Source organism: Chanodichthys erythropterus, chromosome 11 (assembly GCF_024489055.1).
Source record: "Chanodichthys erythropterus isolate Z2021 chromosome 11, ASM2448905v1, whole genome shotgun sequence".
Lineage (NCBI taxonomy): Eukaryota > Metazoa > Chordata > Actinopteri > Cypriniformes > Xenocyprididae > Chanodichthys > Chanodichthys erythropterus.
In genome coordinates, this window is record NC_090231.1 from 35045530 (window position 1) to 35066293 (window position 20764).

Here is a 20764-nt window from a genome sequence, read left to right on the forward strand (position 1 = left end):
TCTCACAGGACCAGGCGTTTGGAGAACTGGAGAAGAACAGTGATAAGATCTTGCAAGGAACATCTTCATCTGATAGCAGCCAACCAGCTCACCTCCATGAACTGCTCTGCTCTTTACAGAAGCAACTACTGGCCTATTGCCATATCAACTGTGTTACAGAGGTACTTATGCAACTAAATGTATATCATGAACAAATATGAATCTCAATCTCAAATAGGCCATGAATTTTTTTGGTCAGAGTAGTCTGATTTTCTTCTGTATGTGAATCTGTGTTTTTTTTTTTTCAGGGCTCCAGTAGTGTTGCGCTCCTCCATAAACACCTGCAGTTATTATTGCCTCACGCCACAGATATCTATAATCGCTCTGCAACACTTCTGAGAGAAAGCTCCGGAAACGGCAGTGTGCGTGAGAAGCTACGAGGTATATTCAATACAAACGGTTTTGCTAAATGCGTTCATAACTATATGCAAATGGACGTGCTAATTTTGCCTTTGTTTTGATTTGGTAGATGTAATCTACATGTCTGCAGCAGGCAGCATGCTGTGTCAAATTGTGACATCCTTGCTGTTATTGCCTGTTTGGGTGGCACGGCCACTGCTCAGCTACCTTTTGGACCTGCTTCCCCCACTGGACCGTCTCAACAGACTCCTGCCTGCCGCCACACATCTTGAGGAACAGGAGCTGCAGTGGCCGCTACATGGTCAGACTGTCACATTCACTGTCTTGAAATTGTCAAGAATCAATCTTCTATCACTAATCTCCACTTGTCCAAAACATTTAAAAGATTTTAATAGATAGATGATGTTTGATAGAAAATACCTGTAGATGTATATGTATAGATATGGTAGATGGATTATTTTGTTAAGAATTAATATATATGTATGTACATTTTAAATAATTTTAAGCAGTCTTGTGTGCCCCTTGAGAGTTTCGCTGAGGCCTCTTAGTGGGCCCTGGCCCCACTTTTTGGGCCTGTTTACACCTGGTCACTTTATGCGTTTTTACTGATCAGATATCCGATTTATCAAAACGATTCCATTTATACTTGGCTGCATAAATGTCTCCGCAAAACAAATATAAATCCGATTTTCAATTTGTCACCAAAAGCAACAAATAAGAGCTGCATTTTATTGATCATCAGCTAATTTCAAAATCAAAGACCGCAATAGGAGAGAGTGTGGCAATGGCACTGGTAAGATCTTTTAGTCTCATTATTTTTAATGAAGATGATTGTGTTTTGAGCATCTGCGACTTACTTTCAGTTTCATTTGCGGCAGTTTGTGCGTTGTCTTGCTGAAGAGATACTCAGCTGCTCATTTGCGGCGATGCGTGATGCAGTAGCACTATCGTATCTGGCAATAACAGGTTGTTTAGCCTATAACACACTTACATAAAATTTACATATGCGGTTTCAAAAACCAGATGCATTTAGATTGCTGTTCCATTTAGAAGTGGTTTGAGTGATCGGATTTAAATCAGTCTCGAATGCATTTCGGAGGGGATTTACACCTGGTCTTTTTATGATCAGATGAAGCGATAAAGCATGAAGTGACCAGGTGTAAATACGTCCTTTGAGAACCATTTATCACTCAAGAGCCGCTCATCTCTCATTTGTTTTGAACTTCTTTAGCTTTAATCTGTGCTAAGGTTAAAGTGTACTTTATTGTCCCAGAGTGAAATTTCTATTGGGCTAAAAAAATACAGCCACTGCATCACATAAGTCATACAACCCATAACGCACTTACTTAGTGCTGTTTAATAGCTTGATTGCAGATGGAATGACCCAATTCTTAAACCGGTTTAATCTACAACTTGACATTCTTAACCTCCTACTATTTTTCTTTCACTCACAAATCTTATATTTACAACATTTTCCTTCCCTGTCTTCCTGTAGGCTCTCCAGATCTAGTTGATCCGGTGTGCGTGTCAGGACCGGCGCAGTTCTGGGTGTGGTTGGTGGATCTGGAGCGTACCGTAGCGCTGCTGGTGGGACGTTGTCTTGGAGGAATGCTTCAGGGAGCCCAACCCTCACCAGAGGAGCAGCACACTGCCCACTGGCTCAAAACACCACTTTTCAGTAATGGCCTAGAGACTGATATACCCCAGCTTGGTATGCACACACACACTGAATTTACTTTTATCATTAAATGTCCTCCTGTTTCATTTTGAAATTTGGCTTATGGAAGTATTATATAAAGGCTGTGAATGCCGTTTCATGTTGATGTCAAAGCTGTTTGTGTGTTTCAGATGCTTGTATAAGCTCTCTGCTGGAGGTGGCTCTGTGTGGAAATGAGGAGCAAAGACCATTTGACTGTCAGTTGCATGCTGACATGAGTGTGCTGGTCGATTTGGCCCTTGGATCAACTAAAGAGCCCACACACAGCCTGTGGACAAACATGCAGGACTACGCCATCAGCAAGGGTAGGACACAAACACAGAACATAAAATGAGGATTATGGAAAGAGTATTATAAATGATTCACTGATGATTAGCTTTACTTACGTAAGTGCTTGCATAGTCTCAGAAGTCATACATTAATCTGTACAAACCTTGTAATGCTTCTATTTTTGTGGTGTTGGGTAGACCCACTCAAGGTGAAATCTCATTGGTCCAAAATCTCATTACACACAATTTTTGTTGCATTTGATTTGGACTTTGTGTCAAGTGTCATTTCTTTTATATAAAGGCATTTGTGTTTCTGAAAGCAGTCTGGATCTAAATGTAGAATTTCTATCTATTCACAGTTACTACCTAGAGGTTACAGTACAATAAAAAAGCAATTGACACTTTTATCCACTGTTTTGTTACAGCTGGTCATAAACCTTTATAAAACTTTTATGGCTTCTTAACTATGAAGTTATTGAATTTCTTCTATTTTTTGAAGTAATTGAATTTTTTTTCTATCTTTTTTTTTTTTGTGTGTGTGTTTATGTAGATTGGGACAGTTCATCACTACCAAATGAGGCTCTGTTAGACACAGTGTCCCGTTTTGTACTTGCTGTCCTGCTGAAACACACAGGGCTGCTGGGACAGGCGTGTGGAGAGGGGAGGTATGACATTATATACTACACAACTATGGATAATGCTACACTGGATGCTACTAAAGCATTTATCTCTCATTTTCTGTCTTCCTGCAGATATCAGCCATGTAAACTGTTGGCAGAGGTGTATCGCAGTGTGTATAAGGTGCGGAATCGCCTCTTGGCTTGCAAGAACATGGAGCTCATCCAGACTCGCTCGTCATCACGAGAACGCAGAGTATGACTTCATTACAATTTATATTATCAGCATAACAGTTTGATTTAAAAACATTTTTAGCATCTGGCATGTCCCCCTTTTTCTGTTAATGACAGCATCACGTGAACTGGCACAAACTTTGTTTTAAAGGGGTAGTTCACCCAAAAATGAACATTTCGTCTTCATTTACTCACCCTCATGTTTTTCTAAACCACAAATGATTTTCTTTCATCTGTGGAGCAAAAGATATTGGAGAAGTGCACTAAATTGCGATTAAGGAAAAGTTGTCTAAATGACTCTTTTTGAACACTTTTTAAACAATATATATATTAATTTTAATGTTTCTGTTTCCAGACTTAAAATAAATCCTGGAATTTTAATGCGGTTTGACTTTTGGATCCCTCTTTATGTAAAGCCATTTCTCCTTCTGTGTGCAGATCTCTGATAATGTGGACTCTGTGGAGATGGACCCTCAGGAACACTCTTTCACCCGAACTATAGATGAGGAGGCTGAACTGGAGGAGAGGGACCGAGAGAGGGAAAGGGAGGAAGGACACCAGGAGCAGGAAGATGATGAGGAGGAAAGAGAACATGAGGTCATGACTGCAGGAAGTGAGTTCAAACACATTTGAATAGCATGTGTGTGTGTGTGTGTGCTGATGTTGGCTGATGCTTTGAGTGGCATGGAGCAAATTTGTCACACACTACTTTTACATTTTACTGTCTGAGAACTTTATTGCACCAAAAATAAACATTCTGTAACTGTTTATTTACCCTCCAAAAACGTATGTGGAATATTTTTTATAATTTTTTTTTTTTTTTTTTTACACAGCTATCTATTGATAGGAACAGACCAAAATTTAAGTTATTCACAAATGATCTCATTCTCCTTGTAAAATGAACCTCCATACAGGTTTTATGAGGATAAATAATTAATGACAACATTTTACTTTATTTCTCTGTTATTTTAAAGATGTATAGTAATTGGATTGAAAGTGAAAATTGCGCTGTGCTAGAATACACCACACAATATACACTATCGTTCAAAAGTTTGGGTTCGCTATGGTTTTTAAAAGAAGTTTCTTGTGCTCACCAAGGCTGCATTTATTTGATCAAAAACGGTCATATTTTGAAATATTATGACAATTTAAAAAAAAAAAAATTCTATTTGAATAATTTATTCCTGTGATGTCAAAGCTGTATTTTCAGCATCATTACTCCAGTCTTCAGTGTCACATGATTCTTCAGAAATCATTCTAAATTTAGATGTGCGAAAGAACTTGATTTATTTAAAATAGAAATGTTTTGTGACAATATAAAAGCCTTTACTGTCACTTTTGATCAATTTAATGCATCCCTATTAATTTCTTTAAAAAATTATCTTACCCCACACTTGTGTACAGTGTACTAATAAAGCCCCTAAAATGATCAGTTGTTACACATTTTTTACACACATTTAGGCACTTTTTAACCGCGTCATGCTTTTTGGCTGCTTCCCTAACCCGGCCGCTCTCTGTCTTATGTCTTGGCGGGCACAGAAATCTTTCAATGTTTCCTATCAGCACGGGAGGCAGCGAGAGGAAGGGAACGAGATCGTACCGGAAGCATGAGCGTACAGGAAGAGCCGGCTCAGCCCGGTCCAGAGCGCAGGAGCAGCACAACTCCTCAGGAGGGACAGGATCTTTACACAACCGCATGTAATGCCGTCATCCACCGCTGCGCAATGCTCCTGCTGGCCGTCAGCACGCCGCTCGCTCAACACATCAGTCAGCAACCCCTGACAGGTGGGGGCAACCAGGACGGAGGCGGGTTTATGCCGAGGTGAGTGACGTCGTCGTTATAAAGTACGGGTAGCTGATTAAACAAGCCTTAACTTTCAAACGTAACCCTTATCTTTGGAGCCTGAGGTCTCACTAAACTTGTTTACCTCTCCAGTCTGCTCCAGTGCTCTTGACTCGCCCAAGAATGCCTGACCTACTTTTAAAGATTTCATATTATCAAGTTGCAAGAGACCTTGTGTGCTGCCCTAATTTTAAAGCACTGTTATAAGCTGACTTAATTTCCATTAGCATAAAAGCAGCAGCCTGCTCATCATTTTAATGAATAAAAAAGATTTTTAGTGCTATTAATTTAAATTTAGGTCCTGTTTTATTGACATGATTATTTGTTATGCCCACTCACAGGAAATGTAACATTTATTTCCTGTTTTTATTTTTGTGTATAGGAGCGAGAGCTTGTCAGCAGAGAGTCGGTCCATCCAGAGCAGTCCCAGCTGCAGACTCACAAAATCCAGGAGTGAGTCTGATCTCTCCCAGCCAGAGTCTGATGAGGAGGGATACTCACTGGTGAGATCTGTGACACATGCACGCTACCTTATCTGCTTTACTTGCTGTATAAATTGCATTTATGTAACCTGTTGGTGTGACCCATTTCAGAATGCAAGAAGGAATGTGGATCTGGATTTAGCTTTCACTCCTAAAAAAAGAGGTAACTGCCCCTCCCCCAACACTTTGACTCTCTAGCAGTCACACTTTACTGCTCTGTATATTTGTATATCTGTGTACACATGTAATGTCTCTGACAGCTCTGTGTCAGTATGTTTTCTTCTACTTGGCTAAGTGAGTCCATACATTTAAAGCTTCTTCAAAATTTTCTTATGTAAAATAGTAATTTCACATAATACTCATTCATGTTCAGACATGCGCACGGTCTGTGGCTGTAGAATTCCACAGAAAAGCACAGTTTTCAGTAGAATTGAGTCACCTGTCTTTGCTGTTCACCTGTTTTGCACATACCATACCTCTCAACTGTAAATCCTACACCTTGTGCTGGAAATATGACATCAGATCCGATTGATTTGTTATAAAAAGTGTTTGAACAGTAGATTATAGGATGCCATTTAAGCTGCTTATGCTTTGTTAGTTGTTTTGTATTTACTGTTGTGTAAACGGTCATAGCTACATAAATTAGACATTTTTGATTCTACAGTAAATTGCACATGTGATTTCACACCATTTTTTTTCGACTGTTGCCTCTATTCCTGGGATTTTAATGATGCTATTGGCTACTAATAAATGGCTCATCAGGTCTATTAAGCAGATATAACCATTTTTAAATTCTTTCACCAGATTTCCCTTACAATCAGGACCAAAGTCCCTTTCAAGGAAAGTCTGTTCACTCGGCGGCCATATTTGCAACGCCTCCGGGCAGCTATTTCGGGCATCCAATACCAAGTCCTATCTATTTGAATGGGGGAATCTTGAAATCTCAAAAACTGCTTGGCGAACTCCCTATTAAATTATATGTTTCAAAATCAGCAACAAAATCTGACATGAAACGTCCCATAAATGTTGTTTCCTATCCTAAAATAGCATTAAAAAAGCATATTTTTCAGGCTAGATGAGCCAATGAGCATGTGCATTCCTATGAGCGAGTCTCCGGTTCCCATAGGACCCGGAGCCTCTAACTGCAGCTGCAGTGACACAATGACTTCATCAATCAGCGATTGACTCTTTTACTTAGAAGGCAGGATGTATTCTGCCATATTGCGCGTTGCGGTTTCTCCCATTCATAACTAATGGGAGTGAACCATCTTTCTATATCTATAGTCTTTGTCAGAACTGAAAATGTTGTCAGAACTGAGAATTTGAATCTCAATGTTTCCTGTTAAAAGTGTCACAGTGATCCCTTTACTGCATAATTATTTAATAATTTGAAATACAATTTAACTATATAGAAATATCTTTATATATTAATAATTAAATATAGATTATACATATTTAAATTAAAGGTACAATTTGTAAAATTTTTGCAGTAAAATATCCAAAAACCACTAGGCTAGTGTTATATATTTTGTCCAGCTGATTACTAACAATATCTCTAATGTTTTCAACTACTTGTAAATCATGAGAAAATTCCCATTCTAAACAGTGACACGGGGCAGTGCAGTCGCCTGTCAATGACGCAGTTACCTTTGTTACCGCCTTTACTGACGTAGAAACCACATGACAACAGTGCCGTGGACAAATGCGGAAGTAGAGTCTAGCGTCCAGCAAACCACTAGCTTGCTTCAAGCAGTTCCTTATTTACTTCTTGCACGTTTTATGGTGGACTGTGTTAATTATTTATGGAACATAATTACTGTTTACCATCTGCCGCTGGTTCTGTCAACAAGGACAGCTCCCGTAAACTCATGACCGGAAAAGCGGAAGCGGCGCCGGCGACTGTGCCATAATAAAAGTCCCGCTGCTCGTGAGGCGTGTGTTGATCGATCGCTCCAGCTCCTCGTTCAGCTCCCGCAACACTCGCTCCTGCTCTGCTTCATACTACAGTAACGTTAATAATCGCATCCACGAACATGAGTTCTTCCAGACTCCAATCCCTATTCTTTTGCACCGTCCGTTGAGATGGAGACCACATGTCCCAAGTTTCCACTCTAAAACTTTACGTCATCAAACTAGGCCTTTGTTTTGAATAGGCTTCTAGCGACCTCTAGCGGAAAAAAATATCACAAATTGTACCTTTAATATATATCAATTAAATTACATTTAAATATAATACACATACTTATTTGTTCAACAGATTTTGTGTTGTGTTTAAGGTTTTCTCTACAGTTCTCCAGACTCTTCTGCTGATTGGTTTGGGGGACGCTCAGCCCGGGAATGTTTGTACAGCTCTCAACAGTCGTACGAGGAGTCAGACCTCGATCTGAGCCAATCACTCAGGCTCCATGCTCTCATCGAGAACATAGTGAACTTCATCAGTGGAGATGTTGGGAATGCTCCTGCATTCAAGGAACCAGAAGAGAGTGTGTCCACCAGCCCACAGGCCATTATTATAGCCGTGGAGCAGCAGCAGAGCCGAGCGGAGGTACGTGCATGCAGCCTTTTTATTTGTCTTTGTTACTACAGATGCTTTCCACCGATTAATGCTTTTATGATTGTTTTATGTGTTTCTATAGTTGCGTCTGGAAGCCCTTCATCAGATTGTGGTGTTGATTTCTGGGATGGAGGAAAAAAGCAGCCAAGCAGGCTCTGGAGGTGGAGGTGGAGCTGGACGCACAAGCCTCAGTTTTCACTCTGCCTCTCTGCTAACATCAGTCAGACTGCAGTTCCTGTCGGGATGTTTCGGCCTGGGTGCCGTCAGTAATGGGGGGCCAAAGGGGGAGAGTGTCCAGCTACACCATTACCAGGTACCTGTGACATTGATCTAAACTTTGACTTGTTTGAGAGTAGAGGTATTGGTAAAATATTTTGAATGTGTGGCATACCGTTCAAAATGTATTTATGGCCATAATAATAAGTGAATAACAAGCAGTGGATTGAGTTTCTGAACATAGCTGAGCTTCTTTGTAGGTCATGCTGGCTTAATATGAGCTAATTTGGACTGGGGTATGTAAGCATAAGGCCTTATTGAGAAAATACCCCTAAAAACAGCGTTTAAAATGGATGTGAGCAGTTTAGTTTTGTCCAATAAACTGGAAGAACTAAAATGACTTCTCATAACATGCTAAAAAAGGTATGTTATTATTTATGCCATTATCTACATGTGCGTTATCTTTCCTTGAAGGATGGAATCAGAGCAGCCAAGAAAAGTTTACAGATGGACATTCAGACAGCTGTACATAAGATATATCAGCAGCTGTCAGTCACATTAGAGAGAGCCCTACAAGCTAACAAGCACCACATAGGTAATGTATTTGAGTATACACTATATTAATGTATGTGGCATATTTTGTTATACTGAACATATATTCACAATGCTGTGTGTGTTTCCAGAGGCCCAGCAGAGGCTGCTATTGGTGACAGTCTTTGCTCTAAGCGTGCGATACCAGCCGGTCGATGTATCTTTAGCTATCTCCAGTGGCCTTTTGGACGTTCTCTCGCAGCTTTGTGGAACTGAAACCCTACTTGGACAGACACTGCAACTCCTGCACAAGCCTGCTGGCTCTCAGCTCAGCACTGCCCTCAAAGTGGCCAGCACCAGATTGCTACAGATACTAGCCATCAGCACCGGGTACAACACAGTTCACTCACTGACTGTTAACACCTGGTTTTTCATGGCCAATCTGAACCCACAATGTTGTATGTTTTAAATTATAATGCTAGTGCCTGAATGTTCTTTAGGGAACTTCAGACAGTGTAAACAAAGTGCCAAAATCTCAGTGTTTTTTTTTTTTTTTTTTTTAAAGAATACTTTTATTCAGCAAGGATACATTAAATTGATCAAAAGTGACAGTAAAGACATTTTATAATATTACAAAAGATTTGTATTTTAAATAAATGCTGTTCTTTTGATTTCTGAAGGATCGTGTGACTCTGAAGACTGCACTAATGGCTGCTGAAAATTCAGCTTTGCCATCACGGGAATAAAATACTTCTTAAAGGGGACCTATAATGCCCCTTTTACAAGATGTAATATAAGTCTCTGGTGTCCCCAGAATGTGAAGTTTCAATTCAAAATACCCCACAGATCATTTATTATAGCTTGTCAAATTTGCCCCTATTTGGATGTGAGCAAAAACATGCCATTTTTGTATGTCCCTTTAAATGGAAATGAGCTGCTCCCGGCCCGCTTTCCAAAAAAAGGGCAGAACTTTAACAGCTAGTGCTTTGGTTGCTCAACAACAAAGCTGGAGAATCTTACGCAGCCAAAATGACGATTGTCAGTAATGGTGTTCAGCCTTACTTGTTCAAACCAGAGTCGGACACTAATGGAGAGACTCAGGAAAAAGTTACAACTTTTAGAGTGCAACTGGATGTGTCTGAACAGTTAGTGGATAAATTTATGTAGTTGCTGTGGAGTTGATTCATCTCATCGACTAGCATGTGCCATCATTTTGTGCAAATCCAGCATTGAATTGACCCTCGTTTGTGAAGCAGTCCGGTGTAAAATGACGACATGGCAACAACACTCTCTTCAACACTCTCAACAACTCTTCCTCTTCTCTAAAGCAGCTCAACATGACCTCACCCCCTTTGTTACGTGTTCTTGGGGGCAGGGTTTATGTAAATTTTAGGGTTAGTGATGTCACTAACCTGGAAAGAAGCTTGTTGTAGTCCTTAAACAGCACATTTTTTAAAAGAAAAAATCTTCCTTTGCATTGAACTTTGAGCGTCGGAACTTTGCAGATGTTGTTTATGCTCAAACAGCTACATTACACACTAACTAAAGTTAAAAAACGTGGAATCATAATGAACTACACCTTTAAAATATAATAAAATATAAAACGGTTATTTTAAATTGTTATAATATTTCACAATATTACTGTTCTAACTGTATTTATCAAATTAATGCAGCCTTGGAGACTACTTTCAAAACAAAAAAAAATCTCACTGACCCCAAATTTATGAACAGTAACATAAATCTATCAGTAGATGATTAGTTTTGTTTGGCGACATCATGTGTTAAGACTTCTTTTAGCAGTAGCAGTTGAAGACAGAGTGACTGACTGTTGCTTTCTCCTATCTTTCCATCAGGACATATGCAGACAGGTTGAGTCCTAAGGTGGTCCAGTCCCTGTTGGATCTTCTGTGTAGTCAGCTGAAGACTCTGCTGGCTCAGGCTGCTGGAAGCACACTCAGTGCAAGTACAGAACTGCAGGAGAAAACGGACGACTGCGCGGATGCTCAGAAAAAAGATTTTCGAGGTAGTGCACTAAGAGTTTAACAGCCACATGTTCGCTCAATTAATTTTGTGGTTTTATATATTGCTTTTATTTTGATGTAGCATTGTTACGCAAGACACACACCGCAGAGCTGCACCTTGGAGACTTCTTGGTGTTTTTGCGGCGTGTCGTCTCTTCCAAAGCAATCCAGTCCAAGATGGCCTCTCCTAAATGGACTGAAGTCCTTCTCAACATTGCTGCTCAGAAATGCTGTTCAGGTAATACAGCAGTGTCCCAGCAACATCATCTTTTTTTTTTTCTGTGTGCTATTTGTTAGATTAGTTGAATGTGTGTGTTTTGCAGGCATTCCATTGGTTGGCAATTTGAGGACACGGCTGTTAGCACTGCATGTTCTGGAAGCTGTACTTCCTGCCTGTGAGAGCAGTGTGGAGGACCATCAGATGACCCAGGTTTGACTTCACACAACTGTATTGTGCTTTTATATTGAATATTTGTAGAAGAGCTAAATCAATTTGACTTTGTGTGGTAGGTGGTGGAGAGGTTGTTCTCGCTTCTCTCGGACTGTATGTGGGAGGCACCTGTTGCTCAAGCAAAGCACACCATCCAGCTAAAAGAGCGAGAGCAGGAACTCAAACTACAGGTGAGGGAGAAAGTCAAGTGTAAGAGCTTTAACTGCTTCAAAATGTACTCGTACTCAACTTTCTGGTTGTTTTAGGGTGAGACAGAAGAGGAAGAAGAAAATTTGCCTATCCAGGAAGTGACCTTTGACCCTGAGAAGGCTCAGTGCTGTGTGGTGGAAAGCGGACAGGGACTGACACATGGCAGTGGGGGCAAAGGTTACGGACTGGCCTCCACTGGCATTTCTTCTGGCTGCTACCAGTGGAAGGTTCTACACTTTATTTTATAGTACCATTCGAAAGTTTCGGGTTGATGAGATTTTTTTTTTTTATTGCAAAAATATGAAAGATAGCAAGAAAATAACTAAAGATTTTTAAAATAACTGTTTAAAATAAGTGTTTTCTATTTGAATATATTTTAAAATGTAATTTATTCCAGTGATGGTAAAGCTGAATTTTTAGCATCATTACTCCAGTCTTCATTTTCACATGATCATTTAGAAATCATTCTAATATGCTGAATTGCTCAAGAAACATTTCTTCTTATTATCACAGTTGATAATTGTGCTACTTAATATTTTTGTGGAAACCATAGTACTTTTTTTTTAAGGATTCTTTTAATGATTAAAAAGTTCAAAATAGCAGCATTTATTTGAAATAGAAATCATTTGTAACATTATAAACATCTTTACTGTCACTTTTGATCAATTTAATGCATGCTTGCAGAATAAAAGTATTATATAAAAAAGATCTTAACTCTCCCAAACTTTTGAACGAAAGTGTATGTACACACACATCTTTGCAAGCTGATAGCATAATATGTCATTCTCTCAAGCTATGTGAGTATAAGTGCATATCATTGTTGTTTTTTTCAGTTCTATATCGTGAAGGAGAATCGTGGAAACGAGGGAACGTGTGTGGGTGTTTCACGCTGGCCCGTTCATGATTTCAACCACCGCACAACAGCAGACATGTGGCTCTACCGCGCATACAGTGGCAACCTCTACCATAATGGAGAACAGACCCTCACGCTGTCCAGCTACACACAGGGAGACTACATCACCTGTGTGCTGGACATGGAGGCGAGGACTGTGTCCTTTGGCAAGAATGGAGAGGTGCGGTGGAGCCCACTCATGAAGACAAATATTCATGTCTCTCATGTCAATAGCTGAGCTGTAACACCCATTATCTTACTCTCTTTTATCGTATTTATGTGCTAAACCATGTGGCCTTATGTGGCAGGAACCCAAACTGGCCTTTGAAGATGTTGATGCTACAGAGCTCTACCCTTGTGTCATGTTCTACAGCAGCAACCCAGGAGAGAAGGTAAGACCCAGAGATGCTGATGTTTATTTGACCCCTGTGGTCTTCCTTTTGTCTAAAATAACTCTGATAGACACCATTTTTGACTGTTCAGACTGCATTACGATTATTGGTTGAAGGTCAGTCTAAGCTTCTATTTATTTATTTATATTTATTTATATTTATTTTTACCTTCCAGATGAAAGGAAAAATTTAAATCAGGATATTTGTGATATAAAGATTTTGGTCAATAACAAAATGTTATGTTTTGTTTGTTTGTTTGTTTGTTTTCTTTAAATAGAACATTGAATATTATATATAATAATATTAAAGATGCGCGGATCGCGGTTATTTCAAACCACATATGGAAGTAGCTCAAAACGGATTTGGATATAATATTACTTTTACATTTAATTCACTTTTGTTTCAGTTTATTTTTAGTTACCTTTTTAGTTTTTATTTATTTCCAGTTAATAATGTTAGTGTTTAAACTTATTTCATTTAGTTGCTTAGGCAACATTTCTAATTTTCCTTTTAAGTTTTTCATGTAATATTACTATTTTATTTCAATTAACAAAAATATATTTTTTTTATTAGTTTTGAATAATGATAATAAACCTGATAAATTTGAGTCTTTTTGAATGATTCCTTTAAAAAACAAATGACTTTTTTAATCAAAACACTGTATTCACATTGGATTTTGCCTGCAAAATTTTCTTCCCATTATTTTGTACTACATGGTCTTCTTACCTTCTCATATTCAGTTCAGACTGCAAAGTCACATTCAGAACTAAACTATGATTACTTTTGCTGTGTCTCTGTAGAGCGCGATGTTGCACTAGCATTACGGTCATAGAACAAAAATGAATACTGGATTACTGGATACTGAATTTCTACAGTTTTCTATATTGTTTTAACTGTTCCCCTACCCTGCAGGTAAAAATCTGTGACATGCAGATGAGGGGCACACCACGTGACCTGTTACCTGGCGACCCGATCTGTAGCCCTGTAGCAACTGTCCTCGCAGAAGCTACTACCCAGCTGGTCCGGATCTTACACCGCTCGGAGCGCTGGACCCAAACCATCAACCACAGCATCCTTCAACGCCTCCAGCAGATCAGGGGCTGTCTGCGAGAAGGAGCTTCTCCGGCAGGGGCCACCAGACTGCGCAAGAGCCGCTCAGCACAGAGCCGAGAGGAGCAGGACGAGAAGGAGGAAGAGCGAGAGGAGGAGAGAGGAAGAAGCGGACGGCACACTGCGGCAGAGCTGTCGGAGGCACACCTGCGGACGCTGTGCCACCAGGTGTGGCCGGTGTTAGCTGTGATAGGGGGAGTAGATGGTGGGTTGAGGATGGGGGGACGGTGTGTGCACAAGCAGACGGGGAGACACGCCACTCTGCTGGGTGTGGTGAAGGAGGGGAGCACATCAGCTAAGGTGCAGTGGGATGAGGCGGAGATTACCATCAGGTGAGAAATGGGTATTGTTTGCATGGTTTAGTGATCTCTGAATGTTATATTGAGGCTTTTTCTTCGTTCCTGCTCCCCAGAGGTCTCCAACTTTTCTTTCTTTCTATCTAGTGCTCTCTTGGTCTATTTTAGGGATGTGCGACAACAGCCAATTTCATTAAAGATTAAATGGAAATTTTGTAACCTACTAGTTTAACAAACACCTAGAAAGAATGATCCATTTAAAATAGCCTACTTAAAGCCACAATATGTAAATTTTCGCCACTAGAGGCTGCTTATTCAAAACAAAGGTGTAGGTTGATTTTGCAGAATCATGGGAGGTGTTGTCTTCACGTCTGCATCCGGTGGAAAAGAATCGGGATGGGACTCGGGCAGGAATCATGTTCATGGATGAGATTATTAACGTTACTGTAGTATGAAGCAGAGCAGGACTGAGTGCTGTGCGATTACTAATGAGGGATGAGCGCGACACACATCACGGCTGCGTCCGAAAACCTAGGTAGCTGTTTTGCTGCCTTGCTATCTTATAAGAGAATGACTTGTACAGCAGCGTTTGTACATTAAGGTACCTCACGAAACTGATTTCGGACAGACTTCTGAGGCAGCGTAACAGTTTAATGATCTACAGCAATATAGCACGAGCTTTGGTGAGAACTAAACAAATATTTAATTACTACAGTAGTAATTTCTCGATAGAAATGATATCAAAATTGAAATATGTTGATCAAAATCGTACATTTAAACACAAACTGAGCAGCAAACGCAACTTTCGGACGCCATCTTTATTTTTCTAGCTCAACTGTCACAGAATGTAAAGCACAGGATTGTGGGATATCAAAGGCAGCTAAGGATACATCTATGCTTCCTTCAAAAATCGATCAGATGAAGGTATCTTATGAGAGAGGAAGTGAAGCTAACATTGGATTCGGACGTGCCTTGATGCCTTACTGCCTTGAAATGTGTCCTCGTAAGGCAGCATTTTCCAGTTTTCGGACGCAGCCCACGAGAGCAGCAGAACTTTTATTATGCCGAAGTCACCGATTCCGCTTCTTCCGGTCAAACGTATGTGGGCCAACGCAGTGCTGTTTTATCATATTAGATACATTTGTGTGTTGAATGTTGTTATAGTGCTATTCTGTGTTCGCTCTGCGGCTACTATGATACACTTAATGCACACTGCAGTAAAGCTAGATCGATATTAGTCATGGTAAAACATGGTACTCGCTGTAAATTGCATTTAAGCTTTCCCTTAATTAACATCAGCCAATTATAGACACATTAATTAAAATCAAATGAATCAATTGGCATTGCAGGATCAATATGAACATACTCAATTATAAAAACAATTTCTCAAATCAAAATTAGTTAACATAAATCAGCCTGCCAAGGTATTGTTGTTTGTTACCACAGCCTCTGCTTGCACGTCCGTGCTTGAGCTTCTAGTGTAAGAAAAGTGCCTGTGCACATGACAGTTGGCAAAATCACAAGAAAAGTTACTGGCAACTATACATTATTTAAGGATATTCTATTTTTTTTAGGATATTGTTATAGGATCTGTTGCTGTCAAATAAGTTTCAGCAGTATTGTTTAGTCGACTAGTCTCGCACATCCCTAGACTCTTTTTCCTAATCATTTCATTGCTTTTTCCTTTGCATTAGTTCCATGATGTTGCATGTTCCCTGGCCCTCCTCCCTGCTCCCTCACTTTCTCTCTCTGTCTCTTTCTCTGTTTGGTTTGTCACTCTTTTTTTATTGAAGCTTCCCCACTTTTTGGTCGCCCAGTGACACGCCGTTGTACAACTTGGAGCCGATAGAGCCCCTTCCCTTTGACGTTTCTCGTTTCCGCGGACTCACTGCGGCTCTGCTTCTGGACCTCACTGCCCTTGCCAGCCTGCAGGACGACAGCTCCAAATCCGCCTCTAACCGCCGACATGAACGAAGACACCGGCACGAACCCCAGGAAGAACGAGAGAACGAGTCACGGGCTAAACCAAAAGAGGGTGCGGGAGACCTGCGTGTATCTCACAGCCTAGATGAGGTTCGAGCTCGTGCGCCGCCCAACTCTCGCTCTGAGAGCGAGTTGGCTGCCTACACACAGGATGCCACACAGCAGACTCCAGCAGAGGGACGCCGCAGACTGCAAGAGATGGTGGGGACAAGGGGGAGCTCGCAGGAGGCAGCTGCGCAGGTGGAGGTACATGCGGTGCAGCTGTCGTATCTGTATCTGGGAGCGATGAAGACCCTGAGTGTACTTCTAAGCTGTAGTAAATACGCAGAACTGCTGCTTATCCCCAAAGTGATGCCTGATAGTGGCCATAATGCGGATTGTGCCAGCCCTGGGGTCAGCGTGTGTCAGGAGGAGGCGGAGCTGCGATCAGCTCTGCAGTTTCTGATGCGACATATGGTGAAGCGGGCAGTTATGAGGTCACCCATCAAAAGGGCGCTTGGGCTGGCAGACCTTGAGCGGGCGCAGGCTATGATCTACAAACTGGTGGTCAATAGCCTACTTGAAGAACAGGAAGGCCACAGCTCCAAACCAGGTACATACATAAACCGAATATATAACATTGCTTTTCAAAAGTTTGTAATCTTATGTTCACCAAAGTTGTATTTTTGTGATCAAAAATACATTGAGTACAGTACGGCCGTGTGTCCACCTAAGCGTTTTTTCCAGCTCCGAGCGTACTTTTTCAATTGTTTTCAATGGGAACGCCGCGTTTTTTAAACGCTGAGAGCGTAACGAGGCGCTGAGCGTCTTTTTCACGCTCAAGCGCTGAGAGCTGGCCGTTTTTTACAGGTCGCCTCGAGTTGAAGAATGTTCAACTGAGTAAAACGCTGCGCTCATCACTGTCACTTTTTAGCCAGCCGTCCAATCAGAGTGAAGGAGGGGCGGGACAAATACAACACTGGGCAACTGATATTCCATATCATAACAACAAAGCGTCTCAACGGAAAAAAAAACGCTGCGCTGCAGAAGCGCTCTCAAGCGCTCACAGATGGGCGTTTTAAGCAGAGCGCCTAGCGTTTTCAGCTGGTTAAAAACGCTCTGGTGGACACACGGCCTAATACTGTGAAATTTTATTACAATTTTTCTATTTTAATTTAAATATAATTTGATGGCAAAGTTTTTAGCAGCTATTACTCCAGTCTTCTGTCACATGATCCTTCACAAATCATTGTAATATGCTAATTTTAACAAATTTCTACATAATGTACACTGATGATGGGTCAACATAATTTGAAGGAAGTTAAGGCCCAAGTTATGGGTATAGTTCATTTTCCGCGTTCTGCTCTGTCTCGTGCACAGTTAAGTGCGAGAGCCTTTCACAGTGTACTCCTTTGGCAGTAAGCACAGAAAGACGCATTTGCGTGTGAGCACTATCTAGTGGACTGTTTTCAAGTGCTGTTGTACTCACACAAAAATTGGGTTGCACATGGGCAGTGCGTGGACAAAACGTGGATCTGTTGCAAAACATGGATTGACAAATATACTTTGTGCTTTAAATGTAATTACTTAATATAAAATTGATAGTTATTTTTAGAGAATTTTTGGTTTCGACCAGGAATTTAAGTTTTTTTCCCCTATGAAATTGCAGAATAGTAGCAAAAGCCCTTTATTTTGCATTCGTCTTTAGATCACATATAGCACTCTCTTTCTCAGGACACAGTTCTCTTCATAAAGTATGTGAATGTGTGTGTTTTTAGTGGACACAGAGTGTGAGGAGTTAGAGGGAGAGCAACAGTTTCAGACTCCGGTCACCACCTCCCCCTCCGCTTCCAGCAGCACCTCCTTTATGAGCTCCTCGCTGGAGGACACCACCACAGCAACCACACCCGTTACCACAGCAACCACACCTGTTACAGATGCCGAGACTGCACCGGCTTCTGAATCACCTGGAGTGATGCCCCTCAGCCTGCTCAGGTACACACCCAACCTGTGTCTTTGTTTATGAGAGTATGTGAACATAAAATCTTTCAACTTATGTGTCATGATCAATCTGCATGTGTATGTCTGAGCAGGCAGATGTTCTCCAGCTACCCGACAACGACCTTACTGCCAGCGCGTAGAGCTCAGACCCCTCCCGTCTCATCACTGCCCACCTCGCCATCAGACGAGCACGGCCGGAGACAGAGCCTTACATCACCTGAGTCCCAACCTGCCAGAACCACCAGTAGGACAGGTACAAATACACACACTCACAATATGTTACTCATAATTAGTCAAATGGGGTCCAAATGTCTGAGAACACATCAAAAATATGGCATTAAAAATTTAATTTTAAATGATGTATATTGCCGGCCAAAGGTTTGGATTTTTTTAATTAGTTTTTTTTTTTCTCTTATGGTCACCAAGGAGATTATTTTAAAGCATTATCTATTGTGAAGGGTCATATCTGCAATTTATTCATGTGATTGCAAAGCTGAATTTTCAGACTGTAGTCTTGAGTGTCACATGATCCTTCAGAAATCTTTCTGATATGCTGATTTGGTGCACAAGAAAAAAATCTGATTTGTTTTCAATGTTTCAATGGAAATTGCCATACACAACCATTAAAAAGTTTCAGGTAAGATTAAAAAAAAAAAAAAAAAAAGATAATCGCAGCCTTGATTTGCATAAGTGACTTCTTTTTAAAAAACATTAAAAAAAGTCAAATACTAGGAAATTACAAAATTCAGGATAATTTTTCAGTTCAATTCAATAATATTTAAAAAAAAACAAACAATGTATTTAATTAGAAATGTAAAGTCTCAGACCTTTGTACCTGACTGTATATGCAGTTATGTCCATAGAGACATCCTCAGTCCTGTATAAAATAGCTGACTGTGTATGTTTATTCTCTCCAAGCATTATCAGACCCCAGCAGTCGTCTCTCCACATCTCCTCCTCCTCCTGCCATTGCGGTTCCACTGTTGGAAATGGGATTCTCACTCAGACAGATCATGAAAGCTTTGGAAGCAACAGGTATATACTTACTCTCATAGAAATGTCATTTCTGATTCAGAATTTCTTCTTTCATCTTATGTTAGCATATCAGATATTCAGAGCATGTTCTGTGCTGTTCTGTAGGTGCACGTGGCGAGGCAGATGCTCAAAACATCACTGTGCTTGCGATGTGGATGATCGACCATCCGGGCACGGCAGACTCTGAGGAGGCTTCAGACCCCTGCTCCGGGGCAGCAGGAGGGGGTAAGAGCACAGAGAGGAGTTGCCTGCGCTCACCGGGAGACATCCCCAACGCTGATGCTGCGGAGATGGAGGAGGGATTCAGTGACAGGTACAATACCTACAGAATGTATGACATGACATTTATATTAGATGTCTTTAATGTAATTAAAAAAATAATTGTTAGGTACAATGTACATATTGTGTTCACGTTGAATTGCAAAACATTATTTTGCCCATTTATCATTGCTTGACATCGCTGTTCCTACAGTCCTGAAGGTCTTGATCAAGATTCGGCCTCTGCCTCTGCAGGCCCCACTCCCAGAGGACGCTCTGCAGCCAGCAGGAAACACCGTTTTGACCTTGCTGCACGCACTTTACTAGCTCGTGCAGGTACGCTCTAGGGATCTGCGAATATACATGTTTTCAACTAGTTGTCTAATCAGTCTCAATGAAGCCCTGTGTAATTTAGCTGGTTCAACTGACCCCGAACAGACTTGTATATACACTATCGTTCAAAAGTCTGGTGTTGGTAAGATTTTTTTTAAATGTTTTTTGAAGGAAGGGACACAAAGAAAGTTTGCATTTTAATATAGTTTAGTTTTAATAAATTTTAAAATGTAATTTTTATTCCAGTTTTCAGTGGCACATGATCCTTCAGACAATTTGGTACTCATGAAACAGTTCTTATTATCAGTTGTTGAAAACAGTTGTTTTTTGTTTAATTTGTATACATTTTTAGGGTTATTTAATGAATATAAAGTTCAAAAGAACATCATTTATTTGAAATAGGAATATTTTTTTAACAATGTAAATGTCTTTAGTGTAACTTGATCAATTTAATGCATCCTTGCTGATCAAAGTGTTAATTTCTTAAATGTGTAAATAATCTGAATTTCCTCGATCCGACAGAGGACTAGTGGTTTGGAAAATTAATGCATATATGTGTGTGTATGTATAATACAGTTTTAGGTTTTAAGTTATAACAGTCATCACAACACTAATATTGTTTTGTTGTGTAGCTGGACTGTACCGCTCAGTGCAGGCCCATCGAACTCAAGCCCGTCGAGAAGGCTCTGGACTGCAGCAGGAGTCTGGGACTCTTGGTGCACTGTATGACTTCAATCTGGATGAAGAGCTGGAGCTGGAATTGGATCAGGAAGCCATGGAGGCCATGTTCACCCAGGAGCTGGCATCCGACTCTGACATTCTGGGAATGTGGATCCCGGAGGTACTGGACTGGCCAACATGGGTGTGTGTGACAGCAGCCTGGGGCTGCCGCTGCTTTACTACTCACCATTAACCCCTGCACGGCTGTACACAAACACACTCTTTACATTCGTTCAGAGATG

The 20764-nt window shown here is 40.6% G+C and overlaps 1 protein-coding gene across 5 annotated transcripts in view; it reads left to right on the plus strand.

The window, feature by feature from the left end:
* herc1 (HECT and RLD domain containing E3 ubiquitin protein ligase family member 1) overlaps positions 1–20764 on the plus strand; it is a 54916-nt gene that overhangs the window by 12781 nt on the left and 21371 nt on the right. For 2 of the 5 annotated variants that reach the window (XM_067399562.1, XM_067399567.1), the window contains exons 15-44: positions 9–161; positions 288–420; positions 509–700; positions 1895–2110; positions 2248–2421; positions 2936–3050; positions 3138–3258; positions 3675–3849; positions 4776–5058; positions 5462–5582; positions 5673–5724; positions 7838–8106; positions 8198–8428; positions 8806–8926; positions 9015–9252; positions 10716–10885; positions 10966–11121; positions 11207–11313; positions 11394–11504; positions 11580–11750; positions 12357–12596; positions 12724–12807; positions 13720–14249; positions 16007–16788; positions 17954–18170; positions 18269–18429; positions 19095–19211; positions 19317–19524; positions 19684–19805; positions 20435–20664. In XM_067399562.1, coding sequence (XP_067255663.1) covers positions 9–161; positions 288–420; positions 509–700; positions 1895–2110; positions 2248–2421; positions 2936–3050; positions 3138–3258; positions 3675–3849; positions 4776–5058; positions 5462–5582; positions 5673–5724; positions 7838–8106; positions 8198–8428; positions 8806–8926; positions 9015–9252; positions 10716–10885; positions 10966–11121; positions 11207–11313; positions 11394–11504; positions 11580–11750; positions 12357–12596; positions 12724–12807; positions 13720–14249; positions 16007–16788; positions 17954–18170; positions 18269–18429; positions 19095–19211; positions 19317–19524; positions 19684–19805; positions 20435–20664 — 6000 coding nt within the window. The remainder of the gene's footprint in view (positions 1–8; positions 162–287; positions 421–508; positions 701–1894; positions 2111–2247; positions 2422–2935; positions 3051–3137; positions 3259–3674; positions 3850–4775; positions 5059–5461; positions 5583–5672; positions 5725–7837; positions 8107–8197; positions 8429–8805; positions 8927–9014; positions 9253–10715; positions 10886–10965; positions 11122–11206; positions 11314–11393; positions 11505–11579; positions 11751–12356; positions 12597–12723; positions 12808–13719; positions 14250–16006; positions 16789–17953; positions 18171–18268; positions 18430–19094; positions 19212–19316; positions 19525–19683; positions 19806–20434; positions 20665–20764) is intronic. The other 3 variants (XM_067399563.1, XM_067399564.1, XM_067399565.1) reach the window with 3 other exon arrangements.